Source organism: Psammomys obesus, unplaced genomic scaffold, assembly GCF_907164565.1.
Source record: "Psammomys obesus unplaced genomic scaffold, mPsaObe1.curated_primary_1811, whole genome shotgun sequence".
NCBI lineage: Eukaryota > Metazoa > Chordata > Mammalia > Rodentia > Muridae > Psammomys > Psammomys obesus.
Genome location: NW_026596085.1, coordinates 2744134 through 2765359, shown reverse-complemented (window position 1 = coordinate 2765359; position 21226 = coordinate 2744134). Strand labels below are relative to the sequence as shown.

The window sequence follows — 21226 nt, the reverse complement described above, 5'->3', positions numbered from 1 at the left end:
TCATTCTTTGTGCTTATTCCAATAAGGCAGGCCTCTTGCTAAGAAGCACGATTTTTTGCAGGGCTTGAGTTCTGTGGATTCAGATCTGTGTCTCACGTGGTGCCAAAGCTGCTGATTGGTCAGGACAAGACGAGATTAATTCAGGGACCTCTGCATGCCAGTAAAGGGTTGAAGAGTCTTTGTGGGCTCAGGAGGCAAAAGGGCAGCATTCTGAACATTTGGGGGGGCCTCTCCACAAAACAGAACTCATAGAAGTACAAATCTCGGGAAAATGTAAATACAGTTCAGGAAAGACACCCTCTGGTCTTTCTTCAAACCTAGTCTATCTCGCCCACTCCAAAGCCAGGAAATATGTTCTGGTAGAATCAATCCATTGTAAGACATTGTCACTGAGGAATGCTTTTCTCAAGTCACAGGCCAAGGGGCAACACTTACTCCTACTTGAAGGATCTTCTTTATCTCAGCAAACCTGCTTTCCAAAGAAGTCAGCATGAACCTTGGGAATCCCCATGAATGCCCACACTGTAGAAATGCAGATTTGGGGTCTAACCGCTGCTATTACTGTTCTGTTTCCTAAAAGAGAGTGGGTGATAAATTTGAAATAATGAAAATATATCTGGATTCGTCACAGCTGGGGTGTAGCTCAGTCACCTATAATCCAAGCACTCAGGGGGCAGAGGAAGGAGGGTTGGGGGTCCAAGGCCATCCTGGTTACATCATAACCTGCCCCAAATATGAAACCCACAGGCTGGGGAGAATTCTGTCAGTAAAATATTGCCATGCAAGCATGAGGACCTGAGTTCAATTCCGGAACCCACAGAGTGTGGCTGTATGAGTTTGTAACTCCAGCAGGGGGTAGGCAGAGACCAGTAGATCCTTGGGGCTTGCTGGTCTAGCCTTACTTTGTGAGTTCTGGGCCAGGAAGAGATCCTATGTCAAAAAGCAAGATAGGCAGTGCCTGAAGAATAACATGTCAGGTTGACATCTAGTGTAGACACACACACACACACACACACACACACAAACACACACCACTTTCCCATACCAAAACAAACAAAAAAGGCTACAAGAAGTATGGAACTCCAAAATGTCTCCTCCAATGGCACTGTGTGAAACTAAGGCAGCTGACTGACCGGCACTGATTGAGTTGAGATTTCCAGTGCCACAACTGACTGTGCTTGGCAGCTATCTGGTGCCCTGTAACAGGATGTGTCCTTCTTCAGGCATGAGCAGCTGTTCTGTGACATCCATGGCCCCTGTGTCCCCCAGGACCGGGTAAGCGTTCCTGTTCTGATGGTCTGGGAAAGGCATAACATCTGTCTAGATATGGGTGTGGTGGCCAGAAATGACTCCAGCTCTGATGTTGCCTACGAGATCCTATTGTAAGGCATGCCCTCCTGAAACAGCACAACTCTCTCCTCCCTTGCTCTCAATTGATGGCGAACGGTAAAACCAAGGCTCCCTTCTCCAGCCAGAGCCTCCATCAGGGATGCCTGTAATCTCAAGGTCAGACCTGGACCTCCCCAGAACAGATTTGGGAAATTGTCATTGCACGAGGAAAGAGGGCTTGAGTTCTGAGGTTCTCCCTGTCTCTCATTTGATGCCAAAGCTAAAGATAAGGGCACCTAGAAAGACAGCGAGTCAGAAAGAAAAGCCAGAAAGAATGATGGAGGTTCAAGAGCTCCCTTAGCAGGTTATAAAGAAAATTAATGGACACCTGAGAGTCCTGTGCCCCAAAACTGGGCATATTTTTTCCACAGAACAGACTAGGTGGGGAGATCAGGTCACTGTGCTAGGGGTTTAATTTAAACATTAGGAATGACAGCAGTGACACCTGAAATTTTAGTGAATAGTGAGGAAAGACTAGAGCATCATAAATGCTTCAGGTAGAGATACTTGTTTAAGATATCTATTTAACACGCTTTAGGTATGACCCTGCCTAAACCAAGAACTGGAAAAGGTGAGCTCCCTAGACCCCCTGTCTGAACACACTTTGTCCCTCTCAGAGGGGACCGTCCTTACAAAATAAAGCCGTACTATTATTTATTCACTTTTCATAGCACTAGGTACTGAGTCGGCTCTGTAAGTGCTGACCCAGGCAAGTGCTCTACCCCTGAGCTGTATCTCCACTCTCTCTCTACTTTTTTCACTTTGAGACTTGGCCTCGCTAAGTTTCCCAGGCTGACCTCAGACTCATTCAGCAGCCTGGACAGGCCTTGAACTTGAGATGTTCTGCCTCAGCCTCCTACATGGCTGCAATTCCAGGTCTTCACAACCATGACCAGCAAAGGCATGTCTTTGAAACAGTTTGGTAATAATCCTTTTAATTCAATCAGTACTGAACATTTAAGCAGCACTGAAAAGCAGTATGTTTTTACAGAAACTTGAAATTTTATTATCATAAATCTTTGCTATGTGGAACAATTTTGATTGGCCAAAACTCCTCTAAATCTATCATCTAATCTTAATATTCCTCTGAAACAAACCAGAGGCATTTTCCTGATGAACATTTGGCTCTGATGAGTTATGACTCTTAATCCTAAAGCCCAACAGGGCTTCTTCATCATGGAATTAGAATTCCAGAGTCAGTAATGCCCATCTCTGCTGGTATAGATATTTAAAGGCAGTAGAGAATGAGAAGGGTCCACAGAGGGTGGGGTCTCTCCTTGATGACCTACCATCCCTCCTGTTTGGTACACATGCTTCAAGCCTCCAGGTTTCTTTACAGCCCCAAGTAAGGATCACAGCTCAACTCTGGAGAACAGCCACCAGAAGCCCGAGGATATGAGCCTGTCACCAGACACTCTTCACCAAGGAAGGGCCTCCGTGTTCCTTTCAGGTACTCACTCAATACCTTCTACCATCCCTGCCCACCCTTTCAGTGACCCAGACTTCCTCTGTGCTCTTGACAACTTGGCGGAGGAATCCTTAGCAAGCAGGTGTAGTCCAGAGAAAAGGGGTGATGAGGATGAAAGAGCAGACACAGACAGCAGTTCGAGAATCAGAGAAAAATGGCAGATAGAGATGGAATGGTGAAAAGATTAAAACACTGACAAACACAAAACCCGTAGTTTCTTTTTAGAAATGCATCGTTTGGGGGACTTAATTCAGTATCAAGAGTCAAGCTAGATCGACATGTGCCATGGGCTTCACTTTAATGTCTATTAAACTCGTTCTTTGACAATTTCACACATGTAACTACCCCCTCTCTACTCCTCCTCCCTGCAGTCCCCTCCCCCTTCCCACATTCACGGCTTTCTGTGGTTGCTGTTGCTGTTGTTTTGTTGAGACCCAGTGAGTTTAAGCGCAATCGTCTGTGTGATGGTGGGTTTGGAATTATCCGGGGGAACCTTGGTAGGCTCTTCAGTGGGTACACAACTGAAGAAAATGACTGCCTCTCCCCCAAAACCCATCAGTAGTTGGTAGTTCAGTAGGGCGGGCCCCCATCCTCCCAGTCCATGATTGACTGTTAATACATTCAGTCAGTCCTACAATCAACCTACAGTCCAGTAGAGGTTCAGTGCAGGCAGCCATAACTGCCCGTGGACAGACTGGCTGTGTCAAATGGACCCATAAGACGGTGTTTCCCAGTCTTTCTCCCTGTCTTCCAGCCCCTGCATTCCTCCCTTTCTTTTTCTGCCTTAGGAAAGGGAGGCTGAGCACTCAGCTGTCACCTTCTCTTTGAGCACCTTGAGTGGCCTGTGTCTCTGCACTCACCATCATTCACTACAGTGAGGCTTCTCTGATGGAAGTGATGGTATTTGTCTACGGCGCTCACAGACATATCTAAGGCACCCGGCTGCCTTCAGATTCTTTTTAATAATACAGTCGGGCGTGGTCCCTCCCACACTGACACTGTTTAGCCAATAATCTGTGTCCTCGCCATTCTTAAGGCTCCCTCACCTTAGGCTCTTCTGCTTCCCCAACGCAGAAGAATTTCTCAGATGCTTGCCCTCTCCATGGCCTCCTCTGGGGGCTCACAGAGAATCTCTCTCAAGACACAGCCTGAGTTACAGGTGATGAAAGAAACTGGCTTCATCTGCCTGAATCTTAGCACAGCGACTATATATTTTCTTAAGAGTCCCTGTTCAAATACTTTATCCTGTTTCTCTATAATCAAAATATACTAAGATTCTAATATCCAAAACTAAGATTACATCTTTCTTAAAAAAAAAAAAAAAAAACTTTAATCAGAAAGCTTTTGTTGTCTCTCAAAAACCCACTTCTGATTCGAATACTGAAGCAGAAAGTTCTCCTGTTTGTGCAGCAGGTACATAGCAACAAGGTGCCAGGGTGGGTCTGCCCAGGTGCTTTTATAGTAAGAGCTCTCTTCCCTTGGTTCATGTTGAGTGCCCGGATGGATGCCTGAAGCCAGTCACATCACTGCGAGCATTGCACTGCGAGTCCAATCACTTTGACCAGTAAATTATCTTTCAGGGGTCAGCTCAGTTGCCTGATACACGAAGGCTACGAGGCAAACATCACCATTGCCAGAGTCTACCATCAGCGACCGTGAACTTGGAAATCAACTGAGAGCCAGGCACATCCTAACTCCCAAGCGAAAAATCCAGCACATAAACAATGGAGGAAATAAATGTGTTGTAAAACAAATGTCTTCCTGGTTCTCCCTGGGTTGTGGAATGTGATGACAGAGCTGGTAAGTCACAGCCCTGGGCAGCGGGAGAACACCTGAGTCGCAGCTTATAAACTCAGTCATTGTCTCTTCTTCTTTGTGGGGTTCAGTGACCTTTCGTGTGAAGGAAAAAGGAAAACCTTACAGCCAATAGCAGAAAGAACATCCCTGAATGCAATCAGATTGAAGGGTTTATCAGTAAGAGCCATGTGCATTGACATCAAGGTACTCCATGGTGATAGCCTAAGTGCCAGCAATCCAGAATCCTTCACCTGTGCCACTGTCTGGGGAAGGCGCATCAGCCCTAAGACAAGAAAACCCTCCTTTGCTAGTTCCATGCTGAGCCTGTCTGTGATCTTTTCCAATTTATCAAGTAGTTTTGGGGCTGATCTTCACGCCTGTGTCTCTCACAACTGGTACAATAAACACAGCACATCCACACACCATCAAGAAGCGAAGGCTTTGGCTTCATGCATGCTCATGGCATTGCTATACCAGATACCTTCCTTGTAGGGCGTACAGCGCTGGCTGTGCTGGACTGCCATAATCTCCGAGGAAGCCTTACCAGAGGCTGGGGAAGGAGAGGCAAAGTACACAGTTGCAAGGCCTTGATGCCACACATCTGGGGTCGCTTCTGCTCCTTGCTCTCCTGGGTCTTCATGGCCTCTGCTAGTTTGCCTTCCATGATGCTTGGCACCATGGCAGAAGCAGCAGTCCACCATGTTTAAGAAGTTGGGGTTCTCTTCATGGCCAGCTGCAGCCTAGCTGTAGTGTGGCAGGGCAGTGCCCACGGGCATTGGATGTTCGGTGGCACCAGCTATGATCTGTCCATGGGTTCTGCCTATCACCATTGCTTACTCCACCACCCCAGGGGCCCAGAAGGCCCAGAAGGCAGTGCGTGGTGCAGAGTGGATGCCCAGGAAGAGCGCACACTTAGAGGCCAGAAAGGAGACAGAGCTAGGCAGGAGGCTTAAACATGTTTTATTAACCCTTTTGAGTTTCATACAATGTATTTTGATCATTCTCATTCCTAACTGCTCCCTCCAAACTCTCCTAGATCTATCCCTGTACGCTGACCCCCGATTTTGTGTCCTTTAAATAAACAACCCATCTGGTTATGATGCCCATATACTCCTAGGACATCCACTGGAATTTGTGTGCCAGGCGCCACACATATTCCTAAGGAGAACTGACTCTTTCCCAGAAGCCATCAGTCATTCATAGGTCCCAGCTATTGGCGGGGACATGTGAGCCCCTTCCCTTCCATGTTAGAATATTGGCAGGCTTGTTCTCGAGTAGGCCTTGCGCAGGCAACCACAGCTGCCGAGAGTCTGAGAGTGCGGGGGGGCCCATCACGTCCAGAAAACAGTTGTTCTCCAGTCCTGCTCACCCTCCTCTGGCCCTTACAATCTTTGTCCCCTCTTTAGAGATGGCGCCTGAGCCTCGGGAAGGGCTGTGATGAGGTCCTGTTTACTTAGTCCTCCACGGTTAATTTATTCTCTGTGCTTTAACCAGTTGTGAGTTTGTGTTAACCACCACGCCCTGCACAGAGGAACTTCTCTGATGAGGTCTACGGGCTGCATGAATCTATAGCTGAAGAGATACGAATTTAGAGAGAGTTTCCCAAATTATAATACATATATACTAATCTAGATAATGGGAGAAATTATAACATGTATCAGAAAAGAATGTCCCCTCATCATATTATTGTCCAACCACAAACATACATAAGAGAGTATGTCACATACAAAGGATCCATCAGGACGACATTTTTCTCAACAGACACTTTAAAAACCAGATTTGATATGTTGTGTTTCAAGTTCTTAAAGCAAACTACTTCCAAACCAGACAAATATAACTAGCAAAATCATCTGTCAAAACTCAGGGACAAAGAAAAGCTTCCCACAATCAAATCACAAAGACAGCAGTACCAAGGAACATTATATAACAGTCATTGGCCATTAATATCTTTCAATATCAATTGATAGTCACCGTTCCCTAATAAAAAGATACAGACTAACGGAATGGATGAGAAAACAGGACCCACCCTTCTGCTGCATCTAAGAAATACAGTTTACCATCTAGGATAAATATCACCTCAGGGTAAAAGGTTGGAAAAAGATTTTCCAAACAAATGGACCTAGGAAACAAGCTGGTATAGGCATCTTAATATCTGGCAAAATAGACTTCAAACTAATACTCTCAGAACAGATAGGAAAGGACACTATATACTTGCCAAAGAAGAATACACAAAGAGGACATTGTAATTCTTAACATCCGTGCACCAAAGGGAGTACCCAAGCTTGTAATAGAGATATCATTACATAACATCACATAATGACCCTCAAATACTGACCATGGGAGACTTTAATATCTACTCTTGCTAATAGGTCATTCAAACAGCAATTAAACAGAGAAAAATGGGAGCTAACTGAAGCTATAAACCAAATATATCTAACAGACATTTACAGAACATTTCACCCAAACACAAAAGAATATACCTTCTTCTCAGCACCTAATAGAACTTTCTTCAAAACTGACCCCTTACTCAGACCCAAAGCAAGACTCAATAGATTCAAGAAGGTTGAAATAACACCCTGAGTCCTATCTGAACACCAGGGGTTAAAGCTAGATATCAACAACAATAGAAACACCCGAAAGCTTACGAACTCCTGGAAACTGAACAACTCTCCATTGAATGAAAAATGGGTCAAAACAGAAATTAAGAAAGAAATCAAAGACTTTCTAGAATTGAATGAAAATGCACACACACATACCCAAACTTATGGGACACAAGGCAATCCTAAAAGCCAAGTTCATGGCACTAAGAGCCTACCAAAAAATAAATAAATTGGAGAGAACTCATATTAGCAAATTAACAGCACACCTGAAAGCTCTAGAACAAAAAGAATTCATTCATACCCAAAACAAGTAGATGGCAAGAAGTAATCAAACTCAGGACTGAAATCAATAATATAAATTTTTTAAAAAGCAAAGAATCAGTGAATCAACAATGAAAAATGCAGTGAATCAATGAAACAAAGAGTTGAGTTGCTTCTTTGTAAAAAATCAATGATTGACAAACCTTTATTAAAATTAACTAAAAGATGGAAAGAGAATATCCAAATTAACAAGATCAGAAATGAACAGGGGACATAACAACAGACACTGGGGAAATTCAAAGAATCATATGGAGATACTTTTAAAAACCTGTATGCCACCAAATTAGAAAATCTAAAATAAATGGGTAATTTTCTCTGGACATAACACTTACTGAAGTTAAATCAAGTTCAGATATGCGTTTAAAATAGACCTATAGCCCCTAGTAAAACAGATGTAGTCATTAAAGTCTCCCAACAAAAGAAAAGCCCAGGACCGGATGGTTTTAGTGAAGAATTCTATCAGACTTTCAAAATCAGTTAACACTAATACTCCTCAAATTTTTCTCCAAGATAGAAACTGAAGGAACATCGCCCAATCCGGTTTTTTGAGAGCACAGTTACCCTGATACCAAACTACAAAAAGATCCAACAAAGAAGATAATTACAGACCAATATCCTTTATGAACATATATGCAAAAATACTCAATAAAATGCTTGCAAACTGAATTTAAGAATATATCATGAAGGTCATCCACCATGATCGATTAGGCTACATTCCAGAAACGAGGAGATGGTTCAACATACGGAAATCAACACATGTAATCTGCCATATAAACAAACTGAAAGAAAGAAAAAAAAACACGTGATCATTTCATTAGATGCAGAAAAGGCCCTTTTACAAGATCCATCACTCCTTCACGATAAAATCCCTGGAGAGATTAGGAATATAAGGGACACACCTCAACGTAATAAAAAGCAGTTTCCAGCAAGCTCTTAGCCAGCATCAGCTTTCATGTATAGCACCTCAAAGCTACCGTCAGAAGTACCCATGCTCGCCCCGCACACTCTTGAGTGTAACACAGCGGGGGCCCACCAGAGAAGCCTCCCCAGAGCCTCCACTACATCAGGGTCCAGGCCACAGTACTTGAAGAAGGTGTCAGACTCGGCCTTGGCTGAGCTCCGAGTGAGAGCACGGCAATCCTTGAAGGGCACAGAAGGCACGGCTGGGGACTCCATGTCCATTACAGGGGATGGCCCAGTGGCCAGCAGCCTGGCCCAGTGGCTGCTGCCTGGCCAGACTTAGTCCAAGTGGCCTCTGTTTCCTTCGGCTTATCCTCACCCACTGCGCTGGTCTTCTCCAGACCCCTGGAAAAACTTCACCAGCCCCACTCCAGAGCAGCCTGCACCTGGCCCTCGGGGGAGCAGCCATTTCTGCCTGTAGCTCACCAAAGACTCAGGTGCTGGCGCAGTCCCCGCCAGCCTCTCACTGCGCTCCTGGCTGATAACTGCGTAGTGTGAGTGTCCTCAGCTGCCTTGGGGTCCCCGAGAGGTGGCCGCATGCTGGCAAGCGAGTCCAGGGTCGGCAGGGCCCGAACCCACCAAGCTGGAGTTCAGTAGAGACCTCTCCTGCTCCGGCGCCACTCCTTCGGCATCAGTTTCAAAGTCAAAGTTTTTTTTTTTTTTTTTTTCCGGTGTCCAAAGGAGAAAAAGTATGTCTGATACAGCAACTTTAATACTCATATTCCTACCAACAGGCTTCATGATGAAACATAAATCCTCTAACCCAATGGACGGGCCCTTTGCTGAGCCCTCATTTCAAATTGCCCTTCATCGGAATAGTTCTGAGCTTCTGTGTTTCAGATTCTTTAAGAAAATTCAAGTCTTTTCGAGCGTGTGCTTCACAATTCTTCTGTGTTTAACCATTCATTACTCAATTCTAATGCTACTAATATAGTTTACATTAGCACCTCATTTTTTTTTTCCCAGACAGGGTTTCCCTGTGTAGCCTTGGCTGTCCTGCACTCGCTTTGTAGATCAGGTTGGCCTGGAACTAAGAGAAATCGGCCTGCCTCTGCCGCCACACCACAGCTAGCATCCCGCTTCTAATACCAAAATTTTCTATATTATTTTCTGTAACTGCTATAACAATTAACATTTTAGTCACTTAAAACAGTGGAAATGTGGTCTCTTGTGGTTCTGGAGTTCAAAAGCCAGGTGCCGGCTGTTTTCCTCGCCCACTGGGAGTTCTGGTGCTTCTTCGGCTCCTAGAAACTGTCAATATTCCATAACTGGCTGCATCCTTCTAATCTCTGCCTTCGTGGTCACATTGTCTTCTCCCTTGCCTTGTACCTTCCCCCTCAGTCTATTCCAAATGTCCCTCTGCCTTCCCTTTTAGGGCCCTTGACATTTTATTTAGGGCTTACAGGGTAATACACATCACAACATATTTAGTTTAATTTGATAAAAATTCCCATGACTTTTTCTAACAGGATAAAATTTACCAGTTCTTGGAGTTTGGACTTAGTGTGTTGTCTGGAAGCCACAATTTACCCTCTGCATAGTGAGATATAATATAGCTGTTAAAATAGAGAGGATAAAATAATGCCCCATGTTAAAGAGATAAATATGGTTTGAATTCATCCTCTTCTTCAATAACCACAACTTGCTTTTTATATAAGCCAAACTACAGATTTATTGAAACAAAACAGCTGTACTTTCATACAGCTTAACATGCTGCCATTTAATAAAAGTAACTGGCTAATAATGATAATAAGCAAATCACTAAGAAAAGCCTATATGATGGTTATTCATAAGACAATAGCATAGAGCTTAGTAATATGTAACAGCCTAGATCACTTTGAAATCCCTAAAGAGCATTTCAGCTCCCACGTGGTCATGCAGAAAATAAACTTGATTGGGAATAAATTTTCCTAAAAAGATGCCTTCTTATTCCTCCCTAATTTCCATGAGTCCTCCTCTAGGCTTTAGACATTTGTCATAATTCAGAAAGTTCAAATACCCCCATTCTTCCCATTGCGTTCCTTTGTGGGTAATGAGGGAGTGTGTAATTAGTGAGTCCAGAGACTGGCTTCAGTCTGAGACTTCAGGGATATAGGCCCAGCATCCCCTGGGTGCCAAACACAGCCTATTGATACAGGAGCACAGGTAGCCTTCTGACCGTTCTGCTGGAGAGTTCCTTAATAGCTATTCCTAAAGTAACTGCTTTCAGAATACCACAAAGGAAATAAACACTCAGAATGGCGCAGAGAGACGGCAGCTCCCTTGATCTGAGATCATGCGGTGAAGTCTTAATGAAATGGATGCCTGTATAAAACATCAGCTTCTTTAGACTTTTTCCTAGTGCTTTGCACTGCAGAATGACGCCTCTCCAGAGCCCACTCCAGGATTCTCTGCTCCGGGAAGGTATTCTCAATGTTGTAGAATTTCAAGGGTTTCCAGCAGCATTCTAAACTCACCATTTGTTGACAGAAGGAAAAGAACTGCTTTTCCCAGAACAATGCTCTTGTGACAAGGTTCTTTCTCTCCTCTCTCTCTCTCTCTCTCTCTCTCTCTCTCTCTCTCTCTCCCTCCTCCCCCTGCAAATCTCTACATTTGGTGCATTGATTGTTATAGGAGTGCCCAGGAGTGAAGAAGCTTTCTCCTGCAGGAGACTCCAGAAGGTGCTAATGTAAGCCAGGTGGCTGATGTTCCTCCTAATTTTTCTTTCTGAAAGACAATCATTGTTTTTCAGCTTTGCTAATCATCTCTTCCTCTATCCCACCAGTGCTAGATACTGAATCTCCTGCTCTCTCCAGCAGACTTCCCTCAGCTAGAGATGGAAACATCCCAGTTCTTGATAGGGCCTCTCCTTCCCTGAATTAGCCCCTGTTGTCTGTTTCTGAACACGTCACAGTTCCAAATGCTGTTGACAGCTTTTTGGGAAGGTCCTCACTGCATGACAAAGGGAAGAAATATCTTAGGGCATACAGGTTCTCCATGCTTCAGGGTACCAAAGGACTGCAGAAAACCTCCAGCTAGGATGCAACAAGAATACCAGAAAACATTAGAGCTCCTTCTTCCCTGCTTGCAAAGAGCCCGTTGGTAAGTTTTTCTATGATTAAAACTACTGGAGACATAGTAGCCACTGGGAGAGTGTGGGTTGGATGGATGAGCAGAGGAGATGGTGGACAGAGCCTCATCCTAAGTCCTACATTTTGTTCCCAGCTCCAAAGTGGCCCCAAGTTACCTTGTCCAGGCTGACCTTCCAAACCTATGCTTCACTCGCGTTCTTATTCCAAATACATCTCCAAACAACCATTGTGTGCCAGGCTACCAAGGACCCTTCCGAAAGCATCTTTCCCTAATTTTAACTCTTGATCATCTCTTACTGAACACCAGACTTTTGCTCTCACCCATCTGTGTATAAATCTGGCATGAGTCTAAGTGTCACTGTAAAATTAAGCCAAAGTCTTTCACTAAAAAAGAAACCTGAAAGCTGAGATGTTTAGCCAGCTTGGGCTTTAGTATCTAGACTCTAGAAGACATTGTCCGTTGTCATTTTGAGACCACTAGAATCTGAACTTGGCTGGTCAATCTGTTAGACAACCTGGTGCCTCCCTAACAGCCAACCCAAGGTGAGCTCAGGGGTGCGTCTGGAGATGTTTTGTCTCATACTGCTCTGCTGGGGCTTTTTTTTTTTTTTTTTTTTAACATTACTGGTCTTTTCATTGTATGTTATGGTTGCTGATTATGTGTTCTTATGGGTTTGTATGAGTGTGTGTGTGCATATGTGTGTGTGTGTGTGTACATATGTGTATGCTTCTTGTGCATGTCTTTGTTTTTGTTTTTCTCCTTTTGTTTTATTCTGGCTTGATTATTTATTTACCTGCTTGTTTTCTAGAGAGAGTGAGAAAGAAGGCATGGAGTCTGACAGGTGGGGAGGTGGGGAGGACCTGGGAGGAGATGAGGAAGGAAAAACCGTGGTCAGAGTATATTGTATGGTAAAATTTATTTAAAAAATTTTAAAATCCCTAGAGTCAAGGGGCTGGGAAATGGCTGCACGGGTAACGTGTTTGATGTGTGAGCATTAGGACAGGTTTGATCCTGAGCACACATTTAAAAAGACCAGACCGGCAGTGTGTGCTGGGGAGGGGAAGACAGGAGGGGAGTGGTCTACCAGCCGCTCTAGCTGAATCAGAGGGTGCTGGGTTCAGGGAGAGGCCCTGTCTCAAAAAACAGAGAGCAGCTGAGGAACACATCCCACAGTGACCTCTGGCTGTCGCACACACACCCACATATGTGTACACGCACACACACACAAACATAGTCACAATAAAACAAAGTAACTCTGAAATCATTTAAAGGGGCCCTTTAAGATGAAGAGTAGGATGGGAGCCCTTGTTTGAGATGCTTCTAAAATCATTTGATGCTTATAAGGAAAAATACTCCAGAAAGGCTACATTATTCGTGAATGAGGCTCCATGCTCCCTAGAGACTCTGTGCTGGCTTCTCCTTGTGACTAAAAGTGAAAGACTAGTTAATTATCAACAATGCTCTACCATGAAATACTTTGAAATACTCAAATCCTGGGAAACAATGGAGCAAATTCATCACCTCTCATTGCTTACATGAGCCTTCAGGACGGCATCTGCTTTCAACAGTGTTCATGAACTGATTCACAGGGTGGTCAGAAGTTGTGACTAAAGAGGTCCAAGCATCGGCATCCCTGGGTCTGGCTGAAGTAGCGTACACACGTGCCTCTGCTTGTCCACACTCACAGGTAAGCTTGACTGAGATCTGAGATGCTCTTTATCCTTGCCTGATGGGTCTGCTCTTGGGAGCAGAACTTCCGCTACATCTTTGGAAGAAATGACAAGATATGTGTTGGGGCTGAAAGGTGTATGTGAGTTTGGATCCCTAGGATAAAAGAGGCAGGTGGATCCCTGTGAGTTCAAGGCCAGCCTGGTCTGTGGAGTGAGCTCCAGGACAGCCAGGGCTACACAAAGAAACCCTGACTCAGAAAAAAGAAAAAAACAAACTAACAAAAAACCTGGAAAACCTTGCCCTCTGTGCAGTCAGTCCAAAGCCACCACAAATGTCTATCTCTCCACCTGCTTTTCAAAGTCCTGAATCAGAAAGGTATAACTTGTTCTTTTTCTCTCTCCTGGCCAGGGACTAAACAATCTTTCTCTAATATTTGGGGTTCCTACCTGTTCCAAAACTCCCCTTCCTGACATGTGGCTGCTTGTCCACCAGGCGGCTGACTGCTACACCTAAGTCAAATAGCTTGTCTTCCTTCATCCCCCTCCTCCAGGGAACCGTGGAGATTCGCAGCTTGCTGTCCTAAAGGGTCTTGTGGTGGTGGTAGTGGTGGTTTGTTTTTGTTTTTGTTTTTTCAATTCTAATAAATTTTTTCTCAAGAAAAAAAAAAAGAAAGAAAGAAAAAAGAAAAGAATAAAAGAGAGAGGGGGGATAACTGAAAAAAATCAAGCTACGGTGAGTGTGGAAAATTCCAGAATATTGTGGTAGGAAAACTGGAAAATTGGAAAAAGAAGATTAGAAAACAATGGAATTTTTTCTGGCCCCTCTCCTTGACATCAATACCACTCACCGTCACGTTTCTCAGGGGTAGAATAAAAATAACTCTACAGGACGGAAACACTTCCTAGGATTGCTGTGAGAACAAACAAGAAAAGGAAGAAAGTCCTCTGAATAGAATTTTTCTTAATGTTAATAAAATTTCACGTGCTAGTAAGTAAGGATCTTTGGCTCACCCTGAACGGAGGAATCAGGAGAGCGGGCAAGTTTGGGACCACTGTCACATGTGGCACAATGTTCTTTAGACACGCGAGAATGATGGTGTCTGAGCTTCTCTAGAACACGTAGTGGGAACTTCAATGTCAGGCAGGATGATGTCCTGTGTGACAAGAGAAGGCACAGGAAACCTCACCCCCTTCCCACTTTATTCCAAGGGAGTGATCACAAATGGCCTGGCGCAACCACAGTGCCATCACAGAGTTCGTTCTCACTGGGCTCTCTGACGACCCCCCGATCGAGGCTCTACTCTTCGCGCTCTTCCTGGGCATCTACGTCCTCACCATGACGGGGAACCTGCTGCTGCTGCTGGTGATCAGGGCCGACTCCCACCTCCACACCCCCATGTACTTCTTCCTGAGCAACCTGTCGTTCCTGGATCTCTGCTTCTCGTCCGTCACGGTACCGAAGCTGCTGAAGGACCTCCTGTCGGTGAAGAAGCGCATCTCTGTGGAGGGCTGCCTGGCTCAGGTCTTCTTCGTGTTTTTTTCTTCTGGGACTGAAGCCTGCCTGCTCTCGGTCATGGCTTATGACCGCTACGCTGCCATCTGCCATCCATTGCTCTACGGCCAGGTGATGAGAAACGAGCTGTGCGTGAGGCTGGTGTTGGCCTCATGGGGCCTGGCCTCTCTCAACGCGACCATCATTGTGCTCTTGGCCGTGAACCTGGACTTCTGTGAGGCTCAAACCATTCACCACTACACCTGTGAGCTGCCTGCCCTCTTCCCCCTGTCCTGTTCGGATATCTCCATCGCTACGGATGTCCTACTTTGCTCCAGCTTACTGCATGGCCTGGGAACTTTTATTCCAATCTTCTTCTCCTATGCCCGCATTGGCTCCACCGTCTTGAGCATCAGTTCCACCACAGGGAGGAGCAAAGCCTTCTCCACCTGCTCCTCCCACCTCGCTGCAGTGACCTTGTTCTTTGGGTCCGGCTTTCTGTGCTATCTCATGCCCCCTTCTGGCTCGTCCCTGGATCTGCTCTTGTCCGTGCAGTATAGCACAGTGACCCCTGTGTTGAATCCCTTCATCTACAGCCTGAAAAACAAGGAGGTGAAGGCAGCCGTGAAAAGGACCCTGAGGAAGTATCTGCTTTAGCTAGTAAACTATGTAAAACTGCGTGACTATAGTCTTTTATCCCACACCCTTCAAACACACAACTCCAGATTTTTATTTATTTATTCATTATTTTTTTTTGGAAGGGGATGGAGATCGTCTGTGGCTTGCTTGAGCATCTAATCTCATCATTCCAAGGCACGGTAGGCTCTTCTTGATTTTGCACTTTGATTTGGAAAGTCCATACTCTGTCTGTTGGAAGAGAATATGAAGATAGCGTTCCAGAGAGTATACTAATATTACAACAAAATAACCAAGGTGGACAGACACCCATTGGGAACGCGCATCTGTACAGCATGCAACAGCAGACTACTTCGCTGGTAAATAACACAACTCTACGTCTGGAGTTCCCTTGCCCCCAGCAAAAAGAAAAAAGAAAGAAAGAAAGACGAAAAGGAAAAATCCAATGATCACTTCAGGATATTCTGAATCTAGCCATGAAGATTTGGTGAAATTTCTAATGACAACTTTACTGTAAAACAAAAGCATCCTAGGTCAACAAAACTCAAAACTATGCAGACTCTTGTGGACATAGGAACGTTGCGTGCTAAGGCTATGAAGACCTGCGATGAAGTCTTCAGGGAAGACAAAGTGTATCATTAAGTGGCTATTAATAAACAAAAATTAACATGCCTGCATGCTCACATTCAAACCTTAAAAGGATAACAGACCTGAGCTCAGGGAACGTTGATAGAGTACCCGCCTGACATTCATGAGGCCTTGGGTTTGATCCCCCACACCTCACATGGTGGTCATGCTGGCATATGCATCCCCACCCTCAAGAGCATGGTTTAGAAGCTCAAATCCAGCCCGATTTACATAGCAAGTTCAAGGCCATTCTCAAAAAAGAAGAGGGAGATGAGGAGATAGCTCCATCTGTAAGGTGCTTGCAAGCACCAAGTTCAAAGTTCGGCACCCAGGTAAAAAGCTGGGCATAGTGGTGCACACTCGGAATGCTAGCTCTAGGGAAATGGAGACAGGTGGACTTCTGGAGCTCAGTGGCCAGTCCTACCAGTCAATGAGCCCCAATTCATTCCGAGAAGACCCTGCCTAAAAAAAAGGTGAATAACTCCGACAACCAAAGTCGGACTGTCAGCCCCACACACACACATACAGAAGTGCACATACTGACATACAGGGAAACAGTCACTTCCCAGTATATAATAAAAATAGAATAAGAGAACTAATTAAAGGTGAAGCTAATAGAGTATTAAGAAATAAATCCACTCCCCAGTTATTTTTTAAAAATTGTAAATTTTGACATATTAGTAGAGATGACATTCAAGAAAAAAAATGGAGAAACTAATTACAAAGCGCTGAGGTAAACAATAGGCATTAGCTAGGTGCAGGGGTACAAACCTGGAGGACCACAAGTTGGAAGCTAGCCTGGACTACACAACAAGATCCTACCTTCCTATCTCAAGGCAGGGGAAATGAAACGGAGAGCCAAAGAATGAAACAGAGTCAGTAGATTGGAGTAGAGGTCAAAGAAGCTGGCTGTGGGGACACATGCCTATAACCTCAATTCAAAGGAAGCTGAGGCAGGAGGATCATTAGGCTTCACAGAAAAGACCTTTCACAAATAAAATAAAATACTCAAAAGAGCAGACACACTGATAATTTTTCAAGTTACTCTAAGTTTTAATACTATTTACATTTTCTAGATTAGAATGATAAGGAAGATCATACATTTTCAGAGCTACAGTAATTATTGTTCAAGATCAGAAAAAAAATCAACGTTCTCCAATGACTATATTAAACACAATTCTAAGTAATGTTTTAATGCATTGAATCCAAAAGTTGAATGAAAAAGTACAATCTCTCTGTCATCCATGACCAGCTAGACCTTACTCCTGATTTGATTCTCCAAATCTGTAGACTGAATGAAAGTAACCATGTGGTCCCCTGATGTGCTCTTTCTTAAACTAGTTTCACTTTGTTTTTAGTTGCGAGGATGCATGTATGTATGGGTGGGGATGTGCACACCAATGCAGTTCCGTGGAGGCCGCAGGGATCAGGGTCCCCTGGAGCTGGAGTTCCGGGAGGCTGGGAGGCAGCTGAGAGTGAAATGGAATCCAGGTCCTCTACAAACACAGTAAGCATGGGCACCTCTGACTGGGGGCCGTGTCTCCAGGCCGCCTCATTCTTAGCATGAAGCCAACAAATATTCTTGACCTCAACTACTCAATATAAATTCAAGTCATTCCTTCTTTCATAAAAATATTTACCTTTAGATGACAAAGTGAATGGGAAAAGACCACGAGGCCTCAACTCTACACAAACGACTACGGCCAACTAAGGAATTCTGGGAGCCAGAGAAACAGTCCTCCCTGGGGAAGAGCATCCAACTGGTTATCAAAACCAAACGGTCAGCCCTGAAAATTGCATGCACACAACATTATACAGACTGAACAGATATATTTAGGAATATATATGTGTATATATACATATGTACATACATACAAACAGACAGACATACATGTAACAACAATTCATGAATAAAAGGACCATGAATTTGAAAGAGATCAAGGAGAGTTGCATATGGAATAATTTGGACAGAGGAAAGGAAAGGGGAAAATGAAGTAATTATATTATATTATCAAAAATAAAAGAAATAGTTAAAAATTTTACCTGTAAACATAAAGAGCAAAAAGCTTATGATATAAAAATCACGTTGTGAGGAACGCTGTGTTTTATCAAAGTCTATTGGCTTAAATCTTAAATACATCGATGGCCATGGTGGCACACACCTACAGTCCCAGCACTCAGGAGGCAGAGGCAGGTGGATCTCTAGGCTTGAAGGCACCCTGCCATACAAAGCGAGTCCAGAACAATCAAGGCTCGTTATACAGAAAAACCCTGTCTTGGAAAAAGAAAAATCTTAAACACATTTATAAAGCAGGTTCAGGAAAACTGACATTCAACAGAACAACTAAACCTTAATCAAACTGACACATAAAATAAGCCACTGTGGCATGTACTCAGTGGAATGTTACTCACCTATTAAAAATAGAATTATGAAATTTGCTGGTATATAGCTAGACATAGAAAAATCATTCTAAGGTACCCAGATCCAAAAGGACAGATACTGTGTGTATCCTCTTGTATGTGGACATTAGTTTTTAAGCCTTGCATAGGCATGTATACAATCTGTATAACCGCAGAAGTTAGGTATAGAGAGCAGGACCAGAAAGAAGAGCTCTCCCAAGGATGAAGAAATAGAATGTACAGTCATAAAGAGACAAGGAAGACTCAAATGAAAGAATTAAAAAGAGATGGAGAGAAAAGGAGTAAGGAATGGAATTGCAGGAAGGAAAACTAACATTAGGGGCCATTTGTGGGCTCATATGGAAAGCTGCTACTCTAGAGGCCTCCTAAGATAGGTATACATACAAAATAAATGTGAATGGCGCCACCAATCACAGAGGAGATGGTGCCCCAGCTAGACATCTTTTGGCACCAAGCAAAACTTCCAGTGCCAGGAATGGGTTACATGTAGTTGAATTGCTGGCCAGAGAGGTTCATGGAACCTCCAAACGATAGAGGCAATCGCCAAGGTTCTCGGTTGTTCTCCACAAATGGATGGTAATGCCCTGTTGCTGAAGACAACACTTCTGCACCTCATAGAATGTGGAGAAGTCAAGTTGGTGACTCTAGAGCCTTCAACCCTGCTGACCAGCATTTCATAGTGCTGGAAGGTACTCTGCACGCTACCAGAGGAAAAGGTAACCATCAACCCAGCTACAAACCCCTTGATCCACAATGGTGAACATGATGGTACAATAGGGGCACAAGCATTGTGGAGGAACCAACCGCGCTCTGCTTGGATTTAAGGCCCACTCCATGAGATGGAACCTGTGTCTGACAATGAATGGACAGACAAGAACCTGAGACCAGATAGGCCGTGTACCCACGAGAAAACCACATATTATTGTTCTGCTAAAGGAACATAGCACGGAAGTGGCTCCTAATGACACTCTGCAATACCCATAGATCAGTGCCTCCCTCAGCTACCACCAGAGACGCTTCCTCCTTTCCATAGATATAAACAAATACAGAAACCCATAAATGGACAACGTACAGAGAGTGAGAGACCTTGGGACACCTAGTTCTAAGTGGGATGTCTCCATCAGAACCCTCCTCTCGGGGCTCAGAGAACTAGGAGGAGGCAGAAACATTATAACAGACGGAATAGACAACACCAAAGAAACAGTGTCTTCTTGACAGGCAGAGGCTGTGGCAGCTTGCATAGGGTCTGCACAGATCCAAACCAGATGGAGACACAGGGCTAAGAGGGGAAGTGGACACACCCTTCCATCCCAAGCCAAGAAGTTATCTCCAACTGACAACCATTTGCAAAGGCAAAATAGCTTTTCTCCAGTGGAGTCTCACTGATCATACAAACTACACTTAAAGACACGCCCCATCTCCAGCAGCAGATGGCCAACGCACACACATGTCAATGGTACTTTTGTAGATTTTCTTCAGGTTTTGCTTTTTGGGGAACTTTTTTATATTACTGGTCTTCTTGTATATTGTGGTTTCTGATTTTGCATTTGTGTGTATGTGTGTGTTTCTTGTACTTTTTATTGTGGTTTGTTTGTTGTTTGCTTTTTACCTGTTTGCTTTCTAAAAGAGAGAGAGAAGGTGTGGAGTTGGATGGGTGGGGAAGTGGAGTGTATCTGGAAGAGGATAGGAAAGGGGAAACCATGATCAGAATATATTATATAACAAATTATTTTCAGTGAAAAAACAGCAAGTACTACCTAAAATATAAAGAAAAGGGAGCTCTGAAACACTATTCATGAGGTTATGAATTAGTGCAGACACTAATACAAAAAAAAAAAAAAAACCCACAGTACAGAAGGCCCTTTAAAGTAAAATGTGTGGACTTAAGCAATATCCCAGGACTTAGGACCACTGGCTGCTCTTGCAAAGAACCCAGGTTCAGTGCCCAGCACCTGCATGAAGTTCACAGTCAGCTGTTACTCCAGTTCCAGGGGCTCTGACAGCCTCTTCTACCATTTCACCCTGACCTCTTGCTCTGCTGAGAGGACGGGCACTCACTTGCCAGTGGAGAACATCAGAGAAGACTTCCTTGAACAGCAGACATAACGATGGAGCGGTGCTTCCGGAACCTTCCCTCCTTGTCTTCTGAGACTGAGCTGTGGGCTCTGCTGGTCTTTTCCTTCCTCCTTACATGCTGCCTTCTGTGCTTCCTGGTGGTCACCCCCAGGCATGAAGACAAGCGCACCCCACTTCTACTATCCGTGACAACGCTGCTGCACCCAAAATCCTGTCCTTGGGAACCCTTGCTTTCCACTGCACACGCTTCCCCGGAATCATTCCAGTTACCTCCATGGAATCAACGACCAGCCATCTGCTGCTGAGCTCACGCCCTATAACCTGGCTGGACTGTGGTATCTCGGAGGAAACGTATGGAAAACCTCGAGTGCTTTTCATACAATCACAAAACAAAGCTAATTTAACCAATGCACACGGAAAACATGCTCATCCCTTGCGTCATCCTCACGCACTCTGATTATTAACAAGTTAAACCCTCGAGGTCTTCACGTTTCCACACCTACCTAGAACAGAAGCTCTCTGTGTGAAAATCACGTTGTCACCCCCTGACTCATTTTAAATCACATTTGTTCCCTGACTTAGAGTCAATGAAGAGTCAAAGTTGATCAAGTATTTTCTAATGTATTTCAGCCCTGATTAGGATATATTTTTAAATCTTCCGTAAGAACATCAAAGATGGGAATGGCAAAAACGGACC

At 44.3% G+C, this 21226-nt stretch overlaps 1 protein-coding gene and 2 pseudogenes across 1 annotated transcript; 1 reads left to right on the top strand and 2 right to left on the bottom strand.

Moving 5' to 3' along the window:
- LOC129690970 (peptidyl-prolyl cis-trans isomerase A-like) overlaps positions 1-5318 on the bottom strand; it is a 25289-nt pseudogene extending 19971 nt beyond the window's left edge.
- Positions 5319-8508: 3190 nt separating this feature from the next.
- LOC129690969 (protein FAM110C-like) lies at positions 8509-13815 on the bottom strand (annotated as a pseudogene).
- A 684-nt stretch (positions 13816-14499) lies between these two features.
- Positions 14500-15426, top strand: LOC129691194 (olfactory receptor 8S1-like). Its single transcript, XM_055627231.1, has one exon. It carries the CDS (start codon positions 14500-14502, stop codon positions 15424-15426), a length of 927 nt encoding a protein of 308 aa, XP_055483206.1.
- Positions 15427-21226: the final 5800 nt, after the last annotated feature.